The sequence below is a fragment of the Malaclemys terrapin genome, chromosome 9 (assembly GCF_027887155.1).
Source record: "Malaclemys terrapin pileata isolate rMalTer1 chromosome 9, rMalTer1.hap1, whole genome shotgun sequence".
In the NCBI taxonomy this organism is placed as follows: Eukaryota; Metazoa; Chordata; order Testudines; family Emydidae; genus Malaclemys; species Malaclemys terrapin.
The window spans coordinates 57,345,666-57,372,999 of record NC_071513.1 but is presented as its reverse complement, the minus strand read 5'-3'; the positions used below and the strand labels follow the sequence as shown (position 1 = coordinate 57,372,999).

General features: G+C 49.7%; 1 protein-coding gene across 7 annotated transcripts in view; it reads right to left on the bottom strand.

The window, feature by feature from the left end:
• The window catches only part of GIGYF2 (GRB10 interacting GYF protein 2), a 150,390-nt gene that overhangs the window by 104,814 nt on the left and 18,242 nt on the right, over positions 1-27,334 (bottom strand). For 6 of the 7 annotated variants that reach the window (XR_008446141.1, XM_054039169.1, XM_054039173.1 and 3 more), the window contains one exon: positions 22,346-22,441. Coding sequence is in view for 5 of the 7 variants with exons in the window: in XM_054039169.1 (XP_053895144.1) it covers positions 22,346-22,441 (96 nt within the window). In the remaining 2 variants the exon portion in view is untranslated. Of the gene's footprint in view, positions 1-18,343; positions 18,592-22,345; positions 22,442-27,334 lie in introns of those variants that run through there. The other variant, XM_054039174.1, reaches the window with a different exon arrangement.

Sequence of the window (27,334 nt, the reverse complement as noted above, 5' to 3'; positions counted from 1 at the left end):
GCTGCAACTTGTGCAGCTGGCTCATGGTAAAGGGGTGGGGTGGCCTGGTAGGTCCACGGGGCAGGGGCCCGATGAAAAGGTCAGGAGGGCCTGGGGTGGAGGGTGGGCAAGGCGTGCCCTCTCACAGGACCCAGTCAAGGAAGACCCGAGCAGTGGGCGGTAAAGCGTCCCTCACCTCCTGAAATATGTGCCGGGGAGTACAAGGTCTGGAGAGCCCCATGCGCCGAGCGAGCGTCAGGGGATCCAGCCAGTCTCCCCGGTCGTAGTCCAGGTGGTCTCCAACTCTGGTGACTTCTGCCAGGACCAACCTCTTGCGCACCGAGGGGGACTCCGCCACCTGCCCACAGAGCTGGGGGTTGTGTAGCAAGGGCTCCGCAAGGAGATCTGCCCCCTCGGTGGCCACCACGTACCTGGTGGCCGAAACCAGTTTCCAGGTCCGGAGGAGGTCCTGGTAGAAGGCCAGCAGCCCAGAGAGGTCTCGCGGAAGACCACTCCAATGGAGATAAAGGAGCTGCCGGTCGTATCGGAGCCCTCGGAGGAAGGCGTGCACCAGTACGCTCCACGCCGGACCACCTGCACCATGAAGGAGCCTCTGCAGGGCCTGGAGGCGGAAGACGTAGACCTGAATGCGCAGGCACTTCAGGCCCTGTCCTCCTTCTCCAGGGGTAGGTAGAGGACCCCTGCAGAGACCCAGTGCAGTCCTGACCAAAAGAACTCCAGAACCGACTTCCAGAGGTTGACCAGGAAATCTGGGGCCAGGACCAGGGTGTTGAGCCGATGCCAGAGCATGGACAGGACTAGCTGATTGAGCACCAGTGCCCTCCCTCGGAGGGAGAGGCACCAGAGTAGTCCTGTCCATCTCCGGAGCCACTCTACTACCCTGCCCTCTAAACCTTGCCAGTTCTCCGGCGGAGACGGATGCGTGGCAGAAAGGTAAACGCCAAGATAGAGCAGTGGACCAGTGCTCCACCAGATGGCCTGAAGTGCAGGTGGGAGGGAGCTCGCCTGCCACCCGTCCCCACCAGGCCAGAGCTCTTGACCCAGTTGACCCGGGTGGAGGAGGCCGTCGAGTAGATGGCCTGGCAAGCCTCCACCCGTGCCAATTTGGCCGGGTCCTGGACCACGAGGAGCACGTCATCAGCATATGCCGACAGGACCAGCCGCAGCTCCGGCTCCCACAGCACCAACCCCATCAGCCTCTGACAGAGGAGACAAAGGAAGGGCTCGATCACCAGAGCATACAGCTGGCCCAAGAGGGGGCACCCTGCCATACTCCCCGCCTGAAGCTGACCGGCTTGGTCAGGGTCCAGTTGAGCCTGACCAGACACTCCGTGGAGACGTACTGCACCTGGAGAAAACCCACAAACTGGGGTCCGAAGTCGAACGCTCGCAGAGTGCCCAGGAGATATTCCGAAGGTCGCGGGAGTCCCCCTTCTTTGGGAGCAAGGTGAGCACGGTTCACCTGCACAACAGGGGAGGGACCCTGCTCTCCAAGGACTCAGCCCAGACTATGAGAACGTCCGAGCCGAGGATGTCCCAGAACATGCGGTCGAACTCCACGGTCAGCACGTCCATGCCCAGATTTATTGGTGGGCATGCGGCAGAGGGCTTCCGAGAACTCGGCCAGAGTGAGGGGCAGCTCTAGCTGGTCTCGGTCGCCTGCACTGACCGTCAGGAGTCCGTCCCAGAGCACTATGCAAGCGTCAGGATGGGTTGGCTCGAGGGAGAAAAGGCCTGCGTAGAAGGCCCTGGCCCTCCCGCACATCTTCAGCAGATCTGTGAGGGGGGTGCCGTCCTCTGCCAGGAGGCAAGTGACGTGCTTCTTGGCCCCCCTCTTTTTCCTTAGGGCGTAGAAGAAGTGGGAGCCAAGATCCATCACCCGAAGAAGGCAGATGTGGGATCAAACAAAGGCACCCCAGGCCCGATGGTCTTCGAGGGCCCAAAGCTCCTTCCGCTTCTCCTGGCACGCTCCGCAGAGGGATGGATCCTCGGGGCTGGCGGCCAGACGCCTCTCCAGCTCTAAGACCTCCCGTTCCAACTGCTCTATCGTTGCATCTCTCCGTCGGCTGGCGTGTAGTCACGGCAGAAGAGCCGGGCGCACTCCTTCCCCATGTCCCACCACCACCACGCCAAGGGAAAGGCGCGCCTCTGCCCTCGCCAGGCCAGCCAGAACTCCCGGAAGGACGCCACAAAGTCTACATCCTCCAACAGGCTGTTATTAAAGTGCCAATAGGCCGGCCCTGGCCTCTCCGTGCAGAGAGAGGCCGTCACAGTTGCCAGGTGGTGGTCTGAGAATGGGTCCAGCCAGATGCTGGAGGAGTGGGCCCGTGAAAGGTGACTGTGTGAGAAATAAATGCGGTCCAACCAGGAGTGGCGCGACCGACGGGCCTCCACCCGGATGAAGGTAAACGTCGAGACGTCGTCCAGGTGGTGGTCGCGCCAGATGTCCACCAGGGAGTGATGGTTGACAATCTCCCGGCGAACGCCCGCGGCGGCCGGGCACTGCTCGGTCCCTGAGAGGTCCCGCTCCTTGAGGGTGGTGTTAAAGTCCCTGCCCAGGACCAGGCACTCAAGAGTATCCAAGGAGCTGAGGAAGGCGGACGCCTACTGATAAAAACGCAGCCGCTCCGGGCCCGATGTCGGGGCATAAACGTTGATAAGGTTGACCACTAGCCCCTCCATGCAGACCCGGAGGTGCAGCAGGCGGCCCAGCACAGCCTCAGCGACCCCCAGCACCTCAAGGCCATAGGTCGGGGGAGAACAGGGTAGCCACCCCAGCCGAAGTGGTGGTGAGGTGGCTAAAATAGACCCTGTCCCCACACTCCAGTCGCCAATTTGCTTTGGTGGCTGGAACCGTATGGATCTCCTGCAGGAAAACCATAGAGTACCCCTCCTCCTGAAGGAAGGAGAGCACCTGGCACCTGCGGAGACCCATCCTACAGGACGGGGGAGGAACCTCGCTGGCAGGGGCGCTCATGGCCCCCACTGTGCCACGCACCAAACCATGACCTACCCCGTAGGTGAGCAAGGAGTCACAGAAGCTGCAGGCCCGCCGGTAGGCCGAAGCAGCCTGCCTCCCGGTCCCTTTACCCTCCCCAAAATGGCCCTTACGGCCCAGAGGATTTGATAAAAGTCCCCCCAGAGCTGGAGAGTGAGCTGCACCTTGTTCCAGGACCCACGGGCATCCAGGAGAAACTCTCGCAGCTCCTCTCGCAGCCTATCGTGGGGGCAGGGTTACAGGCCCCTGGCTGTCCTCTAGTGGGGCACCTGTCAAAGCCCCGTGGCATACCGAGACTGGCAGACAGGGGGCGGACCCCCAGCGTAGCACCCGAAGTGCCAGCGCCACGCAGCCTGCCTCAGACCCCGGCTCAGTGGGGGTCAGCGGAGGGAAAATAGGGGGTCGGAACAGGGGAACACGAAGGTCGCTCCCTGGGGGGTCATCGTCCAGGAAGGGGAAGGAGACAGCCCCAGGGGCGGCAATAGCAGCACGGAAGGTGGAAGGGAGGGGGCCGGGGTCGGCATCAGGGGCAGGGCAGGGGTCAGAAGCAGGGCTGGGGAGAGGGGCAGAGTTGGGACCGGGAGCCCCGGCAGCCGAGCTACAGGGGGATGGCACCTCTCGGTCAGGCTCAGGGGTCCGTGGAGTGGGAAGGGGGCCCTCGACGATACCAGGCTCGCGCTCCAAGGCGTGTGTTATGGCCACAGCATCAATAGGTGGGGCTGCAGCAGTAGGGCCCCCACCCAGGAAGGAGGTCAGCTGCCCTGCATCAACAAGGGATGCCCCCCCTGAGGACTCAGGTCCCGGCCACATGGCCCTGGCAGCTTGGCAGCCATTAGTGGGGGGTCATCTGTGGCCGGGCTGGTGGAAGAGTCCAGGGATTCCTCAGAGGCGGGAGCAGAAGCAGCGGTTAGGGGGAGAAAGCATGGGGAAGTGGGGGCCGGGGGTGAGGTCGCCCAGATCGAGGCCCACTGGCAGAGTGTCGTCCTCCCCCTGGGTGACCGGGGTCAGACCCAAGGCCTCGATCTCCTCAAAGATGGAGGGAAAATCACTACCCACCATCCCGGAGATGACCTCACTGGTGCCCGAAGCGACTCTCGCCTCAGAGCATGCAGGGCGGTCAGGTGGGAAGGGGGCAGGAGGGGTTCCATTGCAGGGGTTCCCCAGGGAGGGACTCCAGAGGAGGGGCCATACTACCCTCCATTGCTGACAGGTCATCCCCAGCCAGCTCTAGCAGATGGGATACACCCGGGGGCAAAGCAGAAGGCTCGGTGTCAGTGGCCCCCTTCCTGGTCTTTCAGTGGGGCCTCTGCATCAGATGGAAGGAGTAGTGCTTGAGCCTTCCGCTTGCCCCGCTTCCCCTGTACTTGGACCCAGCCCTCCATGGCATCATCTGTGGGCTAGTGGACAGGGGTCGGGCCGGGGGGGGGGGGGGGGAGGTGCAGAGGCGGTGGCACTGGAGCTCGGGAAGCTAGTGGTGGGGCTGCATGTGGGAGGGAAGATTTGCCCTGGCGCGGGCGCTCTCCCATGCCCGGCAGTAAACCTGCCACATCCTCCTCCATAGGCCCCGCCAGACTACATGCAGCGGAGGCAGAGCTCTCCCGCGCATCTGGGCACTCAGTAACGGGCCTCCTGGTAGGGGACTAGAAAGGACCCCTCGAGCGCCTCTCCGTCATGCACCGCGTGCAGCAGTTGAAGCTGCACCTGCCGGCGGAACAAGAGGATGTGACAGAGGGCGGGGTCTTTGAAGCCCAGTGGAAGAGGGCTGACAACTGAGATCAGTTTCCCCAGGGTAGAGAGGGCGGCTAACAGGGTAGCATTAGGGAGGGACGGAGGTCAGGAGCAACTGGGTGCCCAGGTCCACCCCCCACACCGCCAGGCCCTTTTCCACTGCCTCTTGGGTGGCGGCCTCCAATGCCAGGAAGACGACTACCTTCCCATTCATTTTGGAGGCCGCCATGATGGCCATGGGCCCCACCACCCTTGCCAACGCCCGCACGTAGGTCTCCACATGGGGCGAGGCGGGCACCAGGAGGCAACGGATACCGTGCTTCCTGGTCAAGGTGGGGAAGGGGCCCCGGCCGCTATAGATGGTAGCAGAGGTGGTGACCGGGAGAGATGACGTAGCGGCAGGCAGGGGAGCCGCCGCCATCTAGGCGTATGCCCTGGGGGCCGAGAGAGGGGCACCCGCAGAGCTGGTGAAGAGAGCAACGGGGAGACACGCCGATGCCGGTGCCGTGGTAGAGGGGGAAAGTCCCTGCCATGGAGGGCCTAGTCTTTTTGGCATGGCCCTTACCCTTCTTTTTGCCCTGGCCTTTCCTGCCGGCTGGGGAGGGATGTGGCAGCAGTGGAGTTCACCCCATTGTTCGCTGCTGTCAGTGCCCTAGCGAGGGCGGTAGCAGGTGGTTTGGCGGCGGTCGAGGTGGAAGCCACAGGGGATGGCGGGGGCGACGCACATGCTAAGCTGCAGGGAGGGGAGGAGGGCACCGGAAGGGGAGGGCTATCAAGGCCTTGGGGTGGGAGGATTCGGGGGGGGAGAGGTTTCAGTCACCAACACAGGATGGGATTCTAGCTGCACTAGGGGAGATGGGTTTATAACAACATTGGGGGAGTGCAGTGAGACAGGGGTCAAACAAACAGGGGAGGGGTACAAGCTCAGGGAAGGGGGCATGGGCACATGGGGCAAAGGGCTAGTCAGAGCAGGGAGGAACGACCAGGCTGGAGGTAGGACAAGAAAACCAAGGAGCTAGCATCAGAAGCTGGGGCAAACAAAACTACAGAGGGAAAGGGCGGGGCAGGAAAACAAACAAGCTGCTGAGGGACTGGGGCAAAGTGGGGGGGGAGAAGCAAGGGCTACAAGGGGAAAGGGGGAGAATGCTGCAGGGAAGGGGGGTGTCAGTCCGGGGGGGGGGAGGGGAGAACGTGCACCTGCAAAAGTCAATGTTTGCTGGCTGCTGCTTCAGGCCCAAATGATGGAAACAGGGCATGGCAAGCCAGGCAAGCAGCTGAGTCCTTGAGGCAGGGGACAGGGGAACATGAAGGTCTCTGCCTGGGGGTCATCATCCGGGAAGGGGAAGGAGACTGCCCCAGGGGCGGCAATAACAGCACAGAAGGTGGAGGGGAGGGGGTGGGGTCAACCTCAGGGGCAGGGGAGGGCAGAGGTCAGAAGCAGGGTTGGGGAGAGGGGCAGAGTTGGGACCGGGGGCCCCGGCAGCTGAGCTACAGGGGGGTGGCACCTCTCGGTCAGGCTCAGGGGTCCGTGGAGTGGGAAGGGGGCAGATGGTAAGTGTCCACTGGAGGTGGTGGAAGGAGCAGCGAGGGTGGTGGTGGGGATGGGGGGGTGGGGATACAGATGGACCGGGGGGCAGGCTCCATGCCACACCCCGTGTCCCCACAAACACAGTCAAGACCCCCCCGACAAGAGCACAGTTCAAAAGTTACTCAGCCCTTGCAGGCCCCCTCCACAGTGGTCTGCATAGGCTCTGCATGCTCCTCCAGCAGCAGATGGTCTCCTTCTTCCTCCTCGAGGCATCAGTGGCTCCCAGGCAGCAACAGAAGCTCCAGCAGACAGTCTGGTGACCAGGCACGAAGGACCCCTCTCAGGTGGTAGTGGTGGCGTCCACAGCAGCAGTAGCAAGGGCTGGGGCCCCTCCTTTGCCCCCTGCCCCCCCCAGGCTGCAGCAGGAACGGGGGGGGGGGGCTCCAGCAGCCAGATAGTAGAGAAGGAGAGAAGGGGCATGGTGTAACTGGGGAGTAGCTGGAGGAGGAGCAGCAGCAAAGGCCCAGGGGGCCTAACAGCAGCCCCAGCAGCAGCAGTAGCCTTCCACCTCCCTCCAGGGCAGAGGGCTATAGGAAAGGAGTCAAGGACTGATCTACTGGCAACTGGAGAAGCAGCAGGATTCTGGTCCCTGACTGACCAGAGCAGGGGCTGCTCCAGGCTAGGGTGAGGCCATTAAGCTAATATGAACACCTGACTCTAATTAAGGACCCTCTGATACTATAATTAGGGCTCACTCCAGTCAGGCCGAAGAGAGCCAGGGAAAAGGAAGTGTGGCTGGGTAATGAAGACACCCTCAAGCCACTGGAAAGGGAGCCCTAAGGTAAGGGTGAAGGCAGCGCTGAGAGAGAGAAGCGGGAGAGCTGTGGGGAAGTGGCCCAGGGAAATGTACCAACTCTGGCAGTGAAAGGTCAGTTGCCAACAGCTGCTGCCATTAGGGTCCCTGGGCCAGAACCCAGAGTAGAGAGCAGGCCCGAATTCCCCCCAAAACACCACTGGGAGGGGAAGGCAGGCCCCTGTCAGGACAGGAGACTAAACTCTTCTGGAATAAGGCCATAGGGACAACAGAGACTGTGGGAGTTCTCTCACCAACCTCCTTGCTGGCTTATGATGAAAAGGGCTCAATAGACTGTAACCCTGTCCCTAGAGAGAGAAGGGCTACGTGGAGGGTCGCAGTGAGCCTCTGAGGCTAGCATAAACCGTCTGGAAGTGCGGGACCCATGGGGACAAGGTCAGAGCTCTGCCACAAAAAGTACAATTAATACATGGTTACTTACCCATCCCTGGGGGAGGGGGGGGGGGAAATGCATCTATACAAGCATAAAACACTTGGTGATCTACAGATAGTCAGGAGAGACCATTGTGACCATCTACATTGACCTCCTGTATAAGACAGCCCACAGGATTTCCCTGAAATAATTCCTGATTGAACTAGAGAAGTGGCTCTCAAGCTTTCCAGACAACTGTTCCCCTTTCAGAAGTCTGATTTGTCTTGCATATCACCAAGTTACACCTCACTTAAAACCTACTTGCTTTAAAATAAATATATATATCACAAATACTAGCGTCACTGCACACTATTACTGAAAAATTGCTTACTTGCTTATTTTTACCATATAATTATAAATCAATTGGAATATAAATATTGTACTTACATTTCAGTGCATAGCATATAGAGCAGTATAAACAAGTCATTGTCCGTATGAAATTTTAGTTTGTACTGACTTCGTAGCCTGTTATAAAATTAGGCAAATAGCTAGCTGAGCTGATATACCCCGCAGAAGATCTCTGCATACGCACAGGGGTACACATACCCCTGGTTGAGAACCACTGAACTAGAGTATATCTTTTAGAAAAACATCCAATCTTGATTTAAAAGTTACCAGTGATAGCAAGCATCGAGGTTGTTCTCCAAGTTGTTCCAATGATTAATTACTTTCACTGCAAAATCTGTATCGTAGTTTTAATTTGAATTTACCTAGCTTCAACTTCCAGCCAGTGGATCTTGTTATACCTCTGTCTGCTAGATTACAGATCTCTTATTTTGTTCCCCATTTAGGTACTTATATACTGATCAAGTCACCCTTAACTTTTTATTTAAACTGAATAGATTATGCTCCTTGAGTCTATCATTAATAAGGCCTGTTTTACAATCCTTTTATCATTCTCATGGCTCTTCTCAGAACCCTCTCCAATTTACTGACCACCTTCTTGAAACATGGAAAACAAAACCGGACACTGTCCCAACAGCAGTTGCACCAAATAGAGGTAAAGTATTTCCCTATTTCTACTCAAGATTCCCATTTATACATCCAAGGATGAAATTTATCCTTTTGGCCACAGCATGGCACTTCAAATTCATGTTCAGCTGACTATCCATCATGACCCCCCCTTTGTTTATGCTTTAATTTTTAATTTATTGGAGAGAGACATAGCACCATACTGGTGCCTAGATGTATTTTAAACATTTGAAGAAGTAAATAGGTAGGTTTAGAGACCTCACTCTGATCAACAGCATGTGGAGATCTAGTGCATATAAGTTGACCATTTGAGAGTCTAGCTATCAACATTGTGGATCCAAGAAAGGCTCAATGGTAATTTGTGCATCTGTTGGGATACCAGGTCTCAAGACTCTTAAGGTCCCCAGCACATACACTGGTAAGTATGTAGGATTTAAAACTCAGGAAGGAGCTCAGCAGTAACAGGAGCACTCCTCAATTGCTCAGCTTGATTATGGGGTAGGGGGTCCCCCAACCTGGATCCCACTGCGACCTCATGACCACCTCAATGAGGTGTTTCTTGAGGTGGAGAGCTTGGCCTTCCCAGGTACAAGCCGGGAATGAGAGGCAGATACTGCACCTGGACGTGATGTGGGCTTCCCCCAAGCAGTACAAATAGTGTTGGTGCTTGCTGCCGAGCGAAAAAGAGTGAGGGCAGGAAACGCATACCTTGAACTCCAGCATCTTTGGCATAATCCAGTGCCCAGACATGGATTGGTGGAGTGGGGGGACTGGGAGAATGGTTTAGCGGGAGGCCACCAGGGCAGTGTCCCAAAATCCTTAATCCTATAAAAATTACTACAAAAAAAAAACAGTAAAATCCAAACTATGTACAAGAATAAAAACAGTTTTTCTGGAAAGCACGTCACCAAGGACAAGAGAAAAGCAGAAGCTCTAACTTGGACCATGTGGCAGTGAGACGGAACTGAAAACACAATCAGTCCACCCTGCCCTTTATCGCCTCAGGCGAAACCATAAGGCGATGCAAGGGCACATGCACAGACCAACACACTACTACGTTGAAAAGCTCTGGTTCCTGCTGCATGGCACATGTGCGTTATCCTCAGTGGAATACAATAAGGACCATCACTCAAAAAAGAATTAAGGTTGCACAGGCAACCTTAATTCGACTGCTTGGCTTTGCCACTTTAATGTAGTAGGACTTTTTTAATTCAATTTCCTAATGATTTAAAAAAGCCAATTGAAAAGCAGAAATTCCATCATGTGGAAGCATACTGACCTCCATGTGGGGTGCCAGCACAGTTAGAATATTTAGATCCATTGCATGGACCACTACTATAAGAGATAATGGAGTAACTGGTAGCAACAGCAGACTTATCCTTTAGGTAAACCAGATGCTAGACGGGGAGAAAGACACTAGATGCATGTTTACAGTGCATTGTAAACCTGCACCTGTGGGATGTGGGATTGTGGACTCAGTATTTTCAAGACCACACTTGAGCGTCCACACTGCATTGTAAACTTGGGGTTCCAATTGCTGGACCCAGGGTCTCAGAGCCATGCAAACTGTCCATACTGCACTACACAGACCTTCTGTTTCGGATCCGTGGCTTGAGGTGCGTCCATACTGCAAAATGACATGACATGGACATGAGTCACAGTGGGACTCAGGCTCTGAACAACTCCTAGCAGGGGACTAGGAGCAGCTCCCTGAGTGTTTGCTGACCCAATTCAGACTAATATGTGTGTGGATGGAAGGCGGGGTTGGGCTCAATCCTGAGTTTAGTGTGCAATGTAGACATATCCTAAGTGGGTTTCACAGCTAGACAGCAAAGGCATGTTTCAACTTAGGAATCCTGAATTCTATTCCTGATTCTGGAAGGGACTAAGGTCTAATGGTAACAGATCATTCTATCTTCTCACTCATAGCATGTCCGTTAGCAAGTTGCCCCCAGCCCACCCCCTTCTGCTCCTGCACCCCAATCAGCTATTCCTACACCAACCTGCTCCTTTTCCCACCAAAGAGTACACTCCATTCCATCTCCTCACCCTTGTGACTCAGGGTGCTGCTTCCTCCTTGTCCATATTGCCCAAGAGCCAGCAAGAGCAGCACTGAGAGAACAGGAGAAAGTTGTTTTCAGTTTTGCTTCCTGGCACCCACATGGCCACCCTCCCCCACCCCACACCACCAGCAGAAGGAGCAGTTTCAGGGAAAGTCCTGCTCCATGAAGGGGCTGCCAAACAAGCCAACAATAGTTTTCAGAGGTTTGTAAATCAGCCAAATTGTGTGTATTTTCCTGGGGACAGCAAAAGAAACTTCTCTGATCCCCAAGACACTCCCCCTGCCAGATTCTGAAATCTTGCTCTAAAGCATGGACATGCTATGCTTCTCTATGAAACTACTATACAAATTTAACACTGGGAAAATGTATTTTTCCTTCAGCCTTTTCTGAGAATGAGAATTGTTTTTGCTGAAAATTTTCCAAAAAATAAATCCACCCCAAGACAGACAACTGGCATGGAAAATTTGAGCCCAAACAGTTAAAGTTTGGACATTACAAGCAACTGAAAAACATGGTCTTATAATGGAAAATGTTAGGCAACCTTACTATAAACACAGCAATTGTAGGCTGCCAGTTTTGCTTAAAATAGTGACTAACAATAAATCATTAGATCAGACATATGCCAAACCAACTCAGGTACTTTGTTTCCTTTGAGAACATCTTCCCAGGTTTTTCACACTGACAGAGTGACTTAGCCTCTAGAAGACATTTCTAATATAACATGCTCTTTCTGGGAAAGACTTAGAACTTAAAGGAAACATCTTTGAGCAGAGCTTGCAGTAGATGTTTTATGGTTTATCTAACTTTCCCCAAGCTCTATATACCTTAACACACAAGCACTTACAGTCTCTACCGATAGACATTTTGTGATTGAATTTTGGCCATTACCTGAAGCAATCTTCAACACCAAAAAAATAAGAGGACCAAAATACACTAAGTAGTAAGAAGCTTGATTAAAAAAAAAAGTAATCTAAGAAAAATAAGAGTGCTTCGGAAGAAAAACTTTTACAAGAAAATTTCAATATTGGCAGTGGTTTGATGCTTCAAAAACTTGTTTTATTTGTTAGAGAAACTAAATGGCTGCACTAAACATCTGAAAATTAAAACAGTCTAGGAAGAAAGGAAACAAAATAAGCAGAAAAGGGACAAATGAAGTTTCTTGACCACCTGCAGATAAAGAGAACTGATGACTATAGGTAGTTCAGACTTAGAATCCATCATGACACAGTGTAAGTTTGGAATTTTAGATGAAAGAATTTCAGTAATACACTATGCACTAGGTTGGAGCACAAGATTCAGGAGCTGCAGCTATCCTCTTGTTTACTATTGGAGAAAAATCTCTTAGCTGCAAAAGCTCTGTATAAGTAGTCCAAAATCAGCCAGTAAGGTAGCAAAAAGTCAGTGAGTGACGAGAAGAAAATAAGAGAATAGTCTTGTGCAATTAATGACCTGTTCATTGGTACCAACTATACACACTGTTTTTCAAAGCATTCATTACATGTGCAAAAGGCTTCAACGAAAATATCAGATTATCTGTTAACTTGGGGGCCCATCCATTTGACAGAAATACTGAACTCAGTTTAAGTAGATGAACTGAAGTTGTGAAGTTCTAAGTTCTTGTCCTGTGTTTGACTGCATTGCTAATCTGGACTTTGTTATATGAAGTTTAACTGGAGAAAGTTTCATCCATTCTACACTTGTAAGGATAAGGGATAATTACTTGTAGTTCTACCTCTCTGAAGATACATTGCATCTCTCTTTCAAAACTCTGTGCCTTATAGCTCCATTGGTAAAATGATGCTAATGCTTCATTTCTTCCAGCCTTTGTCTTGTCTATTTAATTTGGAAACCCTTTGGAGCACAAACTGGTCTCCTCTACATTTGTGGATGGTCTACCACGATGGAGCCACAATCTTTGTTTGGGTCTCTCGGTGCTAACGTAATACAAAATAATGAAAATTTTATTACTGCAATAGGCAGCAAAAAAGGCCAATGCAAAAATAATTTTTATTTCTCCCCACTCCCCAAAGATTCCTCCCAAACACATCAGACTTTACTCTCAATAGCCAATAGGATGGAGCAAGAAACTTTGAACTCCCTTATTCTACAAGCCGGTTTTGCAGGGTTGAGAGAAAGCCGGATTCCTTCCTAGAGACCTAATCCGAACAAGAATGATCTCTAAGTATAAGGAGTGAGACCCATATGGCTGTTATACATTGTCTGTGACGGAAACAATCTTCTCAGAACACATAATCTCGGACAAGTTCATAAAACTGCCTAGTAATATGCAACGTAAGGTGGGTCACTTCAGCCTGAAGTTAGCTCATTAGAAGCTAAAGTCACTAATCACCAAGAAAATTAGTTTCCATGTAAAACAAGAGCTCACAATTTGGGCAAATAGTTTGATGGGGGAGCAGAGGGGAGGTGGTGTGCACACCCCTTTATAATCTTTACCAGTGGTCAGAGCACTTGCCTAGGATGCAGGAAACGCAGATTTCAATCCCCATTCTGGAGCAGGGACTTGAATTCAGGTCTCCCTTCTGCCAGGTGACTGCCCTAATCACAGGGCTATAGGCTATTAATGTCTCAATCTTTCCTGTCGAAGATGTTCGATTTTGTATAAGTACTTAAATATTCATTGGGCCAAAAAAAAGAGTGAGACTGATTCAGAAGAGGGATCTGAATTCACAACTGTTAGCTCTAATGAACCACGACAGACCACTTACTCAAGGCCACCTAACCAGGTGGAAGAGGTGGATGAGGCTTTTTTTAAACAATTAACAAAATCATCCAAAGCCCAAGATTTGGTGGTGATGGGGGACTTCAACTATCCAGATATATGTTGGGAAAATAACACAGCAGGGCACAGACTATCCAATAAGTTCTTGGACTGCATTGCAGACAACTTTTTATTTCAGAAGGTTGAAAAAGCTACAAGGGGGGGGAAGCTGTTCTAGATTTGATTTTAACAAATAGGGAGGAACTCATTGAGAATTTGAAAGTGGAAGGCAGCTTGGGTGAAAGTGATCATGAAATCAGAGAGTTCACAATTTTAAAGAAGGGTAGAAGGGAGTACAGCAAAATAAAGACAATGGGTTTCAGGAAGGCGGATTTTGGTAAGCTCAGAGAGCTGACAGGTAAGGTCCCATGGGAATCAAGACTGAGGGGAAAAACAACTCAGGAGAGTTGGCAGTATTTCAAAGGGACACTATTAAGGGCCCAAAAGCAAGCTATTCCGCTGGGTAGGAAAAAATGTGGCAAAAAAACCACCTTGGCTTAACCACGAGATCTTCCAGGATCTAAAAAATAAATAGGAGTCAAAATAAATGGAAACTAGGACAAATTACAAAGGATGAATATAGGCAAACACCACAGGAATGCAGGGGCAAGATTAGAAAGGCAAAGGCACAAAATGAGCTCAAACTAGCTACAGGAATAAAGGGAAACAAGACAACTTTTTATCAATACATTAGAAGCAAGAGGAAGACCAAGGACAGGGTAGACCCACTGCTCAGTGAGGAAGGAGAAACAGTAACAGGAAACTTGGAAATGGCAGAGATGCTCAATGACTTCGTTTCGGTCTTCACCGAGAAGTCTGAAGGAATGCCTAAAATAGTGAATGCTAATGGGAAGGAGGTAGGTTTGGAAGTTAAAAATCACTTAGAATAGTTAGATGCCTACAAGTCAACAGGGTCTGATGAAATGCATCCTAGAATACTCAAGGAGCTAACAGAGGAGGTATCTGAGCCTCTAGCTATCATCTTTGGAAAATCATGGGAGACAGGAGAGATTCCAGAAGACTGGAAAAGGGCAAATATAGTGCCCATCTATAAAAAGGGAAATAAAAACAACCCAGGAAACTACAAACCAGTTAGTTTAACTTCTGTGCCAGGGAAGATAATGGAGCAAGTAATTAAGGAAATCATCTGCAAACACTTGGAAGGTGGTAAGGGGATAGGGAATAGCCAGCATGGATTTGTAAAGAACAAATCATGTCAAACCAATTTGATAGCTTTCTTTGATAGGATAACGAGTCTTGTGGATAAGGGAGAAGCGATGGATGTGGTATACCTAGACTTTAGTAAGGCATTTGACACTGTCTCGCATGATATTCTTATCAGTCAACGAGGCAAATACAACTTAGATGGGGCTACTATAAGGTGGGTGCATAACTGGCTGGATAACTGTACTCAGAGAGTAGTTATTAACGATTAATGGTTCCCAATCCTGCTGGAAAAGTATAACAAGTGGGGTTCCGCAGGGATCTGTTTTGGGACCGGCTCTGTTCAATATCTTCATCAACGACTTAGATATTGGCATAGAAAGTACGCTTATTAAGTTTGCAGATGATACCGAACTGGGAGGGATTGCAACTGCTTTGGAGGATAGGGTCATAATTCAAAATGATCTGGACAAATTGGAGAAATGGTCTGAGGTAAACAGGATGAAGTTTAACAAAGACAAATGCAAACTGCTCCACTTAGGAAGGAACAATCAGTTTCACACATACAGAATGGGAAGAGACTGTCTAGGAAGGATTACGGCAGAAAGGGATCTAGGGACCACATAGTGGACCACAAGCTAAATAGGAGTCAACAGTGTGATGCTGTTACAAAAAAAGCAAACGTGATTCTGGGATGCATTAACAGGTGTGTTGTCAGCAAGACATGAGTAGTCATTCTTCCGCTCTACTCTGCGCTGGTTAGGCCTCAACTGGAATACTGTGTCCAGTTCTGGGCACCGCATTTCAAGAAAGATGTGGAGAAATTGGAGAGGGTCCAGAGAAGAGCAACAAGAATGATTAACGGTCTAGAGAACATGACTTATGAAGGAAGGCTGAAAGAATTGGGTTTGTTTAGTTTGGAAAAGAGAAGACAGAGGGGACATGATAGCAGTTTTCAGGTATCTAAAAGGGTGTCATAAGGAGGAGGGAGAAAACTTGTTCATCTTAGCCTCTAAGGATAGAACAAGAAGCAATTGGCTTAAACTGAAGCAAGGGAGGTTTAGGTTGAACATTAGGATAAAGTTCCTGTCAGGGTGGTTAAACACTAGGGAGGTTATGGAATCTCCATCTCTGGAGATATTTAAGAGTAGCTTAGATAAATGTCTATCAGGGATGGTCTAGACAGTATTTGGTCCTGCCATGAGGGCAGGGGACTGGACTCGATATCTCGATATCTCTCAAGGTCCCTTCGAGCCCTAGAATCTATAAATCGAGGCAACAAGGGGCCCTGGGGTAAAGAGCTCAGTCTGCTTCTGACAGGGCGGTCCTGGCAAGCTACAGAACATGACTCGGCTGGCTATCCACTCTGGAACCCTAAAAAAAAAAAAGCTTAGGACCCACTCCTTCTGCTGCTTTTGTCGGAGCAGATGTCTACCAGGTTCCCTTGAAGCCAGCTATTGAGATGAAAACTTACTTTCTCGTAGAAGGGAGCACAGGAACAGAACAGACTCAAGAGAACATGTGGACCACTTCTAGTTGAAGGCCAACATATTCCTCAGATCCTCTCATTTTTCCAGATCTCTTGGTAAGATCTTGCAGTAAAGTAGACCTACTGACATCCACCCCAAAGCATCCACTCCAGCTATCACATAAACCACACCAAAAAGCCATCCCAGAGCTCATGTTAGAATAGGTTCGTGCTTTAAACTCAGTGTCTGAGAAGGAACCTTACCTGGAACTTTCACCAGAGCTCAATCTGCCCTTTGCTCATAAAAAGCACGAAGCCCTACTTGAAAGATTGCAATTATGAGCTAGTAAAACCCTTTGTCCAAAGGAATCCCAGCACCAAAGCTCAGGATCTTGGGGAGCAATAATGTGTTTGTGGTAGTGCTAACCCTCAAGACCTCACCTGAGGACTGAGAAACAAGTCCACATTCTCTAGAAATATATGTTTGTTTCTCAATTGTTTTTCTAGACTTGGGCTTTGATGTGAAGTGTGCCACAACTTCAACTAGTCAAATATATGGTGCAAGAACATGGCAATTCTACTGGATGATAGCTGCTAGTTCAGGTAATTCATCTGTGCATTCCTCCTGAGCATTCTTCCTCCTAAGAGGTCAAAGCAGTGGACAAAATCCTGAAAAGGTAAAGACACACAAAACAAGTGTCTCTGCATGCAAATTCATTCCAAAGTACAAAACAGAGATGAAGAAGCAATTAAATGAGTCAGGACACTAAGTCACAAAACACAGTGTCCAATAGAATGATCCCAGGTAAGGAATCAAAGTTCCTTTGAAATCTCTGGGAACAAACTTTACCAGGTCTCCTGTGCCAGAAGCCAAAATTGCTGTGGTGTCCACAAATAAGACTATAAAGACTGAGTCTGGCTAAAAGGTAGGGAAGAACAGAAAAACAACACAAAGAAAGACAGATGATGAGAGGACTGAAAAGCCAGAGGGTAAACAGAGCGCCAGAGGTCTTGCAGAGAGCGCCACTGCTGACTACCATCAAGAAGGAACTGATTGTAAGGTTCAAAAGATGGCAGGCATCTACATATACATGGAGAGCTGGCACAAAATCAAGATTGCTACAACTACGCTTAAGAACCAACAACTTTAGAACAGGGGTTCTCAAATTTTTTCACAGTTTGGGCCACATCCTAATAGAGATTATCCTGTGGACCACTGGCTCTGTCATTCATGGTTGTACAGCCCACCTCCCCCCCACCGCACCCCCCACTGTTCACATGTGTATCTATATGAACTACAGTAGTAAGCAAGCAACTAAGCAACTTCCTAACATTTTGCGTGTAAGTACACTTTCATCTTTTAATCAAGTTAATAGCTAGAGTCAGGAGGACAGTCAGCACCACATGACCAGCCAACTCTTCACAGGCCACAGACTGGGAACCTCCACCTTACAGCTTGGAGTACTCCACTTGTCTCACGGGAAGGAGCCCAGAACCAAAGAGTGAAAAATCATAAAAGGCTGCTTTGTTTTTAGAGAAAGACTGCCACTGAATCCTTGGGGGATTACTCATGATCATCTCCTCTGCAGATCGGATCAAAATCTAGGTACTCTTCTTCCCTGTGAGATGTAAAGCCAAGGGCACTGCATTGTTACAAATACACCATTCTCACAGGCAAACAGCTTCCTACTGTAAGAGGGAGACCAAGAGCCTTCTTGACAGTTTAAGTAATACATGCCCTCTGTGACATCTGAGAATTTGTATTATCTGGATGGAGATGAATGATGAATACCTTGAGAGCCAAATTTTGGAAACCTCAGCTCCAAGAGATTTATTTGTGAAGTCAATCTTCTTTGGCTTCCAAGGACATGAGCACAAGGACCACTTTTACCACCAGAGAGGGAAATTGAGGTAATAATGGCATCCCTTTGAATCTCTACCACCACTCAATAGTGAGTACTTGGGGAAGTAGTAAAACCATCAAGACCCAGGCAGCAGGTCTGTATTACAATTGACTCCGTTTAGCAGGGGATCTACAGGGCTCTGACACCAATTGTATAGACATCTCTAACATGAGAGTTGACCTCACCGTATAAGACTCACTCAGGAGAAGAATAATTGAAAAAGAATGATTTTGCCTGACTTTGAAAAGTATCCTCTCCAAGGCCCCATTCAACAACCTCTAAGACTGAGTGTCATAGTTAGAAAATTTGGAAGAAAACGTCCTCAAAATGTAAAAAGTGGGACAATTATTGTTGTTTTAGCAGGCACAGAAACTAAGGCAGAGGTACTGTTAAGGAGAACAGTGAGCACAGTGCCTTCAAGATGACATAGAACTAAATATGGAGGTCACTCACCTGTAACCAGTGTTCTTCAAGATGGACTCTGCATAGTCACACTTACGGGATGTGCCTCAGGTCCAGCTCTCACTGTGGAACTTTTTGATAGCAGTGCCTGTTGGAGCGTTTTCATGCCCCCTCCTGCCCCTCCCCTCACTGTTCCTGAATGTTCTGAGGGCGAGGCTATAAAAGGGGATGTGGCACTCTGGCCGCCTCAGATCCTTCAAGTGCCTCCTCCAAGTCCCACTTTGGTTGTAATTAGGACTCTGAGGAAGAGAGAAAGGTGGGCAGGATGCATGAATATATCTCAAAGACCTCTGGCTAAGGTGAGTAACCTCCATTTCTTCTTTGAGTGTCCTCTACATATTCCCACTCATGAGGGTAGTTTGACAAGCAATACTGCCCTTTGAGGAAGGTGGGACATGGAATCCTAATTAAATAGGGTACTGCCCTGCCAAACTGTGCAACAGCTCTGGATGCTAAGTCTAAAGAATAGTTTTTTGTAAACATATGCAGCGAGCTCCACATTGTAGCCCTACAGACCTCTGTAAAAGTAATATGTCTAAGTCATGGCATTGAAGCTGCCTTGGCGCTCACAAATTGTGACCTAATTTCCTTAGGGACAAGGACTGACACTAAAGCATAGGCCTCATGAATGCAGAGCCTAACCTATTTTGATAGTGTCTAAGATGTGACTGCTTTGAATTTTTTGCTGTCAGCATAGGAAACCAATAGATATGGTGATTTCCTGAATTGAGTCCTATTTAAAATAAGCTAAAGCCCTTTTTGTATCTAACGCATGAAACATTTTCTCCTGAACGAGAGAGAGATCTTGGAAAGAACATTGCCAGGTTAACTGATTAACATGACATTAGGTCACCACTTTAGGCAATTACTTGGGATAGGGATGTAGCATAACTCTGTTCTTATGTAAAACAGTAAATAGTGGGTCTGTAGTTCATTCACTCTTCTAGCAGATGTTTAACTGAGAGGTGAAATAAAGGGTATTTTACTGCCATTGGCCCAAATGGAGGCTTCATTATCTATGTGAGGAATTTGTTGAGGTCTCCACGCAACAGAAGAATCTAACTCCTGGGGAATGGTAATTCTTTCATAAATCTCAACTCACATGTGTGTGAATACTAACTTGTTACTGGCATAACCTCTCTCTTATAGATATGGCTACTAGATTAACCTTCATCGATGGGCAAGAAACCTGAAAGTTTCATGTGTGGCAGATATTCTAATATATGCTGAACTGGAGACATGATTGGGGTTACATTATTACTGTTTGCCCAAACAAATCTCTTCCATTTGAGGTTAACGACACTTACAAGTTGATTCTTTCCTACAGTTAATTAGGACATGTATATCTAGAAAGCAAGACTGCTCCAACTCTATCAAAGCCCTACAGCCCTGGTCTTCAGACATTTTGTTTTGTTAATTCAACAGATCTGGAGTAAGAGGGAGAGACTGGTAAACTCCTTTTGATAACCAAAAGTGTTCTGGGAACCACTTATCTCAGCCATGCCAGAAGCACCAAATTTATTTTAGTTCTTTGGTTTTTGCTTTTTTTTAAATTCAAGTTTTATTTTATTTTTTAAACCACCATTCCCCCCTCCCCCAGTGGGAGGAAAAGTGAGAGGAAGGCATACAGGAAAACCTGCCTTCATCTTATGAGGAATGCATCCAAAAGGATTGGTTGTCACTTCCTTCTCTCAAGCAAAACCTGGCTCATTTTGCCTAACTGAAAAGAGATCTCTATCCTGACACGCATGATCTTCAACTCATGGGGTATCGTCATCTCTAACAACCACTCATGGAGTTCTGTTGTGTCTGCTCAGCTGATTCGCAAGACATGTCTTTCTCCGCTAGATGATGTACTACTACAGGGTAGATCTTGTGCTGTATGCTTCATTGCCACAGACCTACTGCTTCCCTTTATAGTTGCACTGAGTGAGCGCCTTCCTGCTTGTTTATATAGTATATTGCCCTGGTCTGTCCATGTCAACATGCACTACCTTCTGACATGAGGAAGAAGAGCTCTGAGAGCCCAACATATTGCTCTGATTTTTAGCACACTGATGTGCATCTTCTTTTCATAGGCATTCCCGTGGTGGCGCGCACACTGTTAAAGTGAACTCCTCAGTCCACATTGAATGTGACAGGTTATTGTTGCGGATGATGCTGGAGGGCTGAAAGCCATTCCTTTCATAACACAGACTCTGAGTCCACTATGACAGAGACTGGAACACATTCTTTGTCAGCCAGTACTGGAGAGACTCTTTTTAAGCTGGGTGTGAAGTGTAAGGCACAGCTGAGTCTATGAAGTCAATTAGTCTGAGAAAGAGGAGGTCTTTTGGCACGGAAGTTAGTGTAGCAATGGCATGGCTCATTTAATCTTTTCAAACATTTCTTCAGGCAAAGAAGCACTGCAGAATGAGTCCAATATCACCCCTATGAAGGTGATCCTATGTGAGAGTCTCAATGATTTCTCCCAGTTTATCCTTAGGCGTAAGTTCTTGAACAGGGAGCATATTTAAGATATAGCTCTGGATGCATTTTCTTCTGATAATGCGGATTAGCCAAATCATGTACAGATATAAGTGTACTTTGTAAAAACCCTGAGTGCAGCAGAAAGGCCAAAGTGAAGAACTCTTAACTGGAAGTCATCACCTCCTACTAGGAAACCAAGATACATGGGTGTGCCGGTCTGATTGAGATATGGAAATGTGTACCCTTTAGGTCAAGAGCTACAAACTAGTCTTGGCTTTTTCCATCTCTGCTTTCTAATTTTGGATTCAAGTTTTGGCTCTCTTGAGTCCTGCAGATTTCCTGAAGCTTTAAACCAAAGACAGTACCTTTTGCAGAGATTTTTGCTGTTTCTCACCAGAAGCATCATGGGGCAGATGCTGGTCTGTGCTCCCAAGGATTTGAGAGATATGTCGGATCTGAAAAACTTGGCTGTCAGACCCCCTGCAGAAGCAGAGCTTGTGGTCTATTCTGATGTTTGTCCAAGCCTTCAGGGGCAAAGAACTGCAGATAGAGCACTTTCTTGAGTGAGTGTGTCCTTCCTGGAGGCAAGCTAAGCATCTTGTATTAGGTTCAAATGCCAGATAAACAGTGGGACAAGAGGCCTCTTGATCTTTGGATCCACCACTGGATCCTAATCACTGAACCAACACTCTAAACTACTAGTTAGAAAAAAAAATTGATGTTAAAATTTAACTATTTACACTAAGAGCTAATCTATTATGAATGCTAAAAGTGTGTAGAAGGCATTGGTCTAAGCCAAGGATTCAGGCCAAAGGCCCAGAGCAGTTACTGATTTGTGAGCATGGCAGCTGGAAGAAAAATTGCCAAAACAACATGTCCTCTTTTACAGCCTTACCCTCAGAACATTCAGGAACAGTAAAGGGAGGGCCAGGAGGAAGAGCAGATGTGTTTCCACAGGCACTGCTATTGAAAAGTTCCACCATCAGAACTGCATCTCATGAGCACAAATAGGCAGAGGACACTCGAAGAATCAGCAGTCATGCAATCACCAAAATGGTAAATTACCATTAAAATTTTTTACATTTTTCTTGCAACTGCTGTCCTACTGATCTGAAAATTCTGTGAACTCAGAGACAGGGTCCTAACAAAAAGCTACATAAATCTCAGAATCATTTCTTGGAAGCTTCTGATAATTTTGGATTACCAGCTCAACTAGAGAATGCCTGCAATTAATATAGCAGAAGCAGAATGATGAACAAAGGGACTCTGGTTAAACAATATAGGATGGCAACTGGGTTTTGATGCCAGGAACCTGCACTCTATGCCAACACAGAGCTCTCTTATAGAGCTCTTTGCTCAAGTCTCCCAGTCTTAACCCTTCCCATACTGATAATCTTATGTTTTCAAATATAAATACAGCCTATTTGTCATCTGCCATTAGTCTAGCCCCAGTCCACAGAACGTTTTTAGTTATTCAGATTAATTTTTCACAAAGTCATCTCTTAAACATCTGCAGATACCAACCTGTTCTTCTTCTGTAAAAGGTACAAGTGCCAGTGGTGGCAGGGGCTCCTCCTGTAAAATAGGCTGAAACTCCTTATCCAGAAGGTCTGAAGGTATCTGCAGGGAAGGAAGATGGCATGTTAAGAGCTACACTACAAATCAAGCATTACACCCCAGTACACCCATTCCAGAGATGGCACAATGCACTTTCTAATCTCCACCAACAAAACTCCTCTCTCTGTTCAATACCTACCTGTCTTTCTCCAGGGTTCTGGAAGCCCACATCCATGAACACAACCAGCCAAGAGAACAGTTATTTACTTTACTGTAAAGCGTGATTCTTAGAAATATTTTGTCCATGTGGATGCTACTCTAGGTATACATGCACCCCATGCACATGCAAACGGATTCTTTTCGCCAGCAGGTTCCACTGGGGCGATACCTGTGCCTTGCATGTCCTCGTACCCCTCACCCAAGGACATCAAAGGTGAAACAAACCCAACTACCCCTCAGGTCCTTTGTCAATACAGAATTATAGTATGAAGCACTCCATTTTAGCAGGGAAGGAGGACAGGTCGTGGGATCCAAATGGACAAAACAGCTCAAAGAACCACAGTTACTGTTGAGAAAGCAATTATTCATTCTTCAAGTATTTGGCCACGTGTATCCCACTTATATAGCAATTCGCTCTAACGAAGTAAATGCTAAGAATCCTGTTTGAACAGAGAGACTGCAGGCCTTACCAAATTGGACATCTAATCTGGCAACTAGGGAGTAATATATTGTGTGAATGTGTGTAGTGAACTTCAGGTAGCTGCCCTGCAAATCTCAAGCATGCAGATGAAGCTGTTTGTGCTCTACTCATACACGCCATAATGCAAGAGGATGAATTAATGTAGACAGTTCATACAGATCTTTATACAATTGGATACTAACAAGGATGATAGGCCATTTTGACTCAAACTGTCCCCTACATCTACTCCCAAAGAATACAAAAAGCCTGGGTGACTTGCAGAAAACACAGTTACCTTTTCCGTAACTGGTGTTCTTTGAGATGTGGTGCTCATGTCCATTCCACAATAGGTGTGCGTGCTCGCCAGGTGCACTGGTGCCCGAAGTTTTTCCCCTAGCAGTACCCGTAGAGTAGCTCCCCTAGCGACCCCTGGAATGACGCCTCTTTGGTGCGGTATAAGGGCATTGCACGCTCCCCCCATCCTCAGTTCCTTCTTGCCAGACAACTCTGACAGAGCGGAAGGAGGGCAGGATATGTAATGGACATGAGCAACACATCTCTAAGAACAACATTTACCGAAAAGGTAACTGTCTTTTCTTCGAGTGATTGCTCCTGTGCATTCCACAATAGGTGATTCCAGGCTCTATCTGTTGGAGGTGGGTAGGAGTTCACAGACTCTCGGGACGGAGTACAGCCCTGCCAAACCTGGCGTCCTCCCTGGTTTGGGAGACGACCGCATAATGTGAGGTGAACAGAAGACCATGTGGCAGCCCTGCAAATGTCCAGAATGGAGACATGGGCTAAAAAGACAGCCGACGAGGCTTGTGCCCTAGTTAAGTGTGCCCTCACAATCGACGGTGGAGGATTCCCGCCAGGTCGTACCAGGTACAGATACACAAGGCAATCTGGTTGGAGAGCTGCTGAGTGGAGATCGGCCGACTTCTCATGCGTTCAGCCAAGGCGATGAACAGCTGCAAAGACTTCCTGAATGGCTTAGTCCACTCCCAGAGCGGCTTAGTCCACTCCCAGAGCCCGTCTCACATCCAGCGTGTGGAGGCGGCGCTCCTCACTGGACACACAGGGCTTGGGACAGAGGATCATGTGGTAGGCGGAGACCACCTTAGGGAGGAACGAAGGAAGTGGTCAGAGCCGGACCTTATCCTCCTGGAACACCAGGTACGGGGGCTCGGAGGTCAGGGCCCTGAGCTCCAAGACTCTTCTAGATGACATGATCGCCACTAGGAAGGCTACCTTCCATGAGAGGTGCGACCAGGAGCATGTAGCTAGCAGCTCAAAGGGGGAACCCATCAACTGAGCAACCCATCAACTGGGCCAGCACCAAGTTCAGGTCCCACTGCGGGAAGGGGGGGGGCCCTAACATACGAGAAGAGACAATCCAATCCCTTAAGGAATCAGCCAGTCATAGCATGTGAGAATACCGCGTGCCTCTGCACTGGCGGGTGGAAGGTCGATATGGCCGCCAAGTGCACCTTGACAGACGAGGGCACTAGACCTTGGGCTCTAAGGTGAAGAAAGTAGTCTAAAATGAGTTGGATCGGAGCAGCCACGGGCGAAGCACCCCACCAGCTGCCCACTGGGAAAACCGAGACCACTTTGCCAAGTAGGCCCAACACGTGGAGGGCCACCTGCTTTCAAGAGGACGCGCTGAATCCCTTCCGAGCACGTCCTTTCCTCCCGGCCTAACCATTGAGCAGCCACGCCATGAGATGGAGTGCCGCTAGGTTGGGGTGGAGGAGGCGGCGCTGGTCCTGGGAGAGCAGGTCCGGGCAGGACGGCAACGGCCACGGCGGGGCGACTGCCAGGCCCGTGAGAGTCCCGTGCCAATGTTGCCTGGGCCACACTGAGGCGATCAGGAGGACCTGGGCCCTGTCTGTTTTTATCTTCTCCAAGACCTAGCTGATCAGTGGAATCGGGGGGAAGGCATAAAGAAGCTGGCCCAACAAGGATAGGAGGAAGGCATCAGAAATGGCGCCCACTCCGAACCCCCTCTCCCTCCTGGAGCAGAAAGGGGACACCGGCGGTTCTGCCAGGTCATGAACAGGTCCACCTGGGGAGTTCCCAATCCTGTGCACCACTTCTGGGTGTAGTGACCACTCGTGCTGAGAGAAGTCTTGGTTCAGGCGATCCGCCCACGAGTTCCAGGCGCCCGGTAAGTGGCGGGCCTGTAGGCAAATGTCATGGGCTATACAGAAGTCCCACAGCCTGAGGGCTTCCTAGCAGAGGAGCGGGTCCCGCCTTGCCTGTTGACATAAAACATCAAGGCCATGTTGTCCGTGAGAACCCTGACCACTCTGTCCTCCAGGTGCGAGCGGAAGGCCACGCATGCCAGCCAGACTGCCCTGATCTCCTTGACATTTATATGCAGGGCAAGGTCCTGCATGGACCACAGACCTTGGGTTTGAACATTTGCCACATGGGCTCCCCACCCCAGGTCCGACACGTCTGTCACCAGCTCCACTAATGGGGGCCTGCCCCTGAACAGGACCCCGTGGAGCATGTTCCCCAGAGAGGACCACCATTGTAGGGAGGCGATCACCGGCTCGGGCACAGTGAGGACTTTGTCCATCCTGTCTCTGGACTGGGAGAACACCGAGGCCAACCAGAGCTGGAGGGGCCTCAGCCTGAGTCTGGCGTGGCAAACCACATATGTGCATGCCGACATGTGACCCATGAGCTGGAGGCACACACTGGTTGTGGTCACGAGGAACCTTGTGACTGTGTCGATGAGCCCTTTCAGGGTCTCGAATCTGTCTGGTGGGAGGGAGGCCCTGGCCAATGTCGCGTCCAGAACTGCCACAATGAACTCTATGCCCTGCACCAGGACGAATGTGGACTTGGAGTTGTTTACTAACAGGTCCAAAGTGGTGCACATGGACAGGAGTGCCACCACGTGATCCCGCACCTGCGACCTGGAGCTGCCCTTGACCAGACAATCATCCAGAGAGGGGAAGATCTGAACCCCACGATAGCTGAGGTAGGCCGCCACCACAGACATGCACTTCGTGAATACCCTGGGAGCAATGCACAGGCCAAACGGGAGGACCGTAAATTGGTAGTGCTCCTGCCCAACCATGAAACGAAGGAAACGTCTGTGTCCCTCAAATATATGAATGCGGAAGTACATGTCCTGCAGATCGAGCGCGGCGTACCAGTCCCCGGGATCCAGGGAGGGGATAATGGAAGCCAGAGAGACCATGCGAAACTTGAGCTTTACAATGTACTGGTTCAGGCCTCGCAGGTGGCCTTCAGGATAAGGAAATAGCGGGAGTAGTACCCCTTGCATTTGAACTCCACTGGCACCATTTCCACCACTCCTAAGCCAAGGAGCCACCCCACCTCCTGCTCGAGCAGGGCCTCGTGAGAGGCGTCCCCTAGGAGGGATGGGGACGGAGGGTGATTGGGCGAGATAGAGGTAAACTGGAGGGTATAGCCCCGGGAGACTGTGTTGAGGATCCAACGGTCAGAAGTCAGCTGCGACCACTCTGGGAGAAAAGCACACAACTGGCTGGAGAAGGGAAGCTTTATTGCGGGTGAATCCCTGGTATGAACTGGTAAGTCGCCCCCGGGCGTCCCGTCAAAACTGACATTTCCCCATCTGCTTACCCTTGGAGGGCACAGGCTGGGGGGCAGACCGGGACTGCCTCTGCAGGAGTTTCTTATAGTCCCGTGACTTTTTATAAGGGGGCTCATATTTAGAGTGGGTGGCCTGGGTGGGAGCCTGCTGATGCTTAAACTTGGTCCTGGCTGGAGCCAGGACATAAAAGCCAAGTGTCTTGAGCATTGTGCAGGAATCTTTCAGGCTGTGCAATTTTACGTCCATCTGTTCCACAAACAGGGCCTTGCCATTGAATGGAAGGTCCTGCAAGGAGTTCTGTTCCTCACTGGACAGCCCAGACAGTAGGAACCACAACACCCTCCTCATGGATACCACAGAGGCCACAGATCTTGCAGCCGTATCCACGGCATTGGACGCTGCCTGCAGGGTTGCCCTGGCAGCCGCTGTACCCTCCCCCACCAGAGCTTTGAACTCCTTCCTGTCGCGCTCCTGGAGGGAGTCCTCGAATTTGGGTAGAGAGCCCCACAAACTGAACTCATACCGACCCAGGAGGGCCTGATGGTTCACCATCCTTAACTGGAAACTTGAGGACGAATAAACCTTTCTCCCAAATCAGTCCAGCCTTCTTGAGTCTTTATTTTTCGGAGTAGGGGCTGATTGGCCCTGCCTCTCCCTATGGTTGACCAACTCAACCACCAGG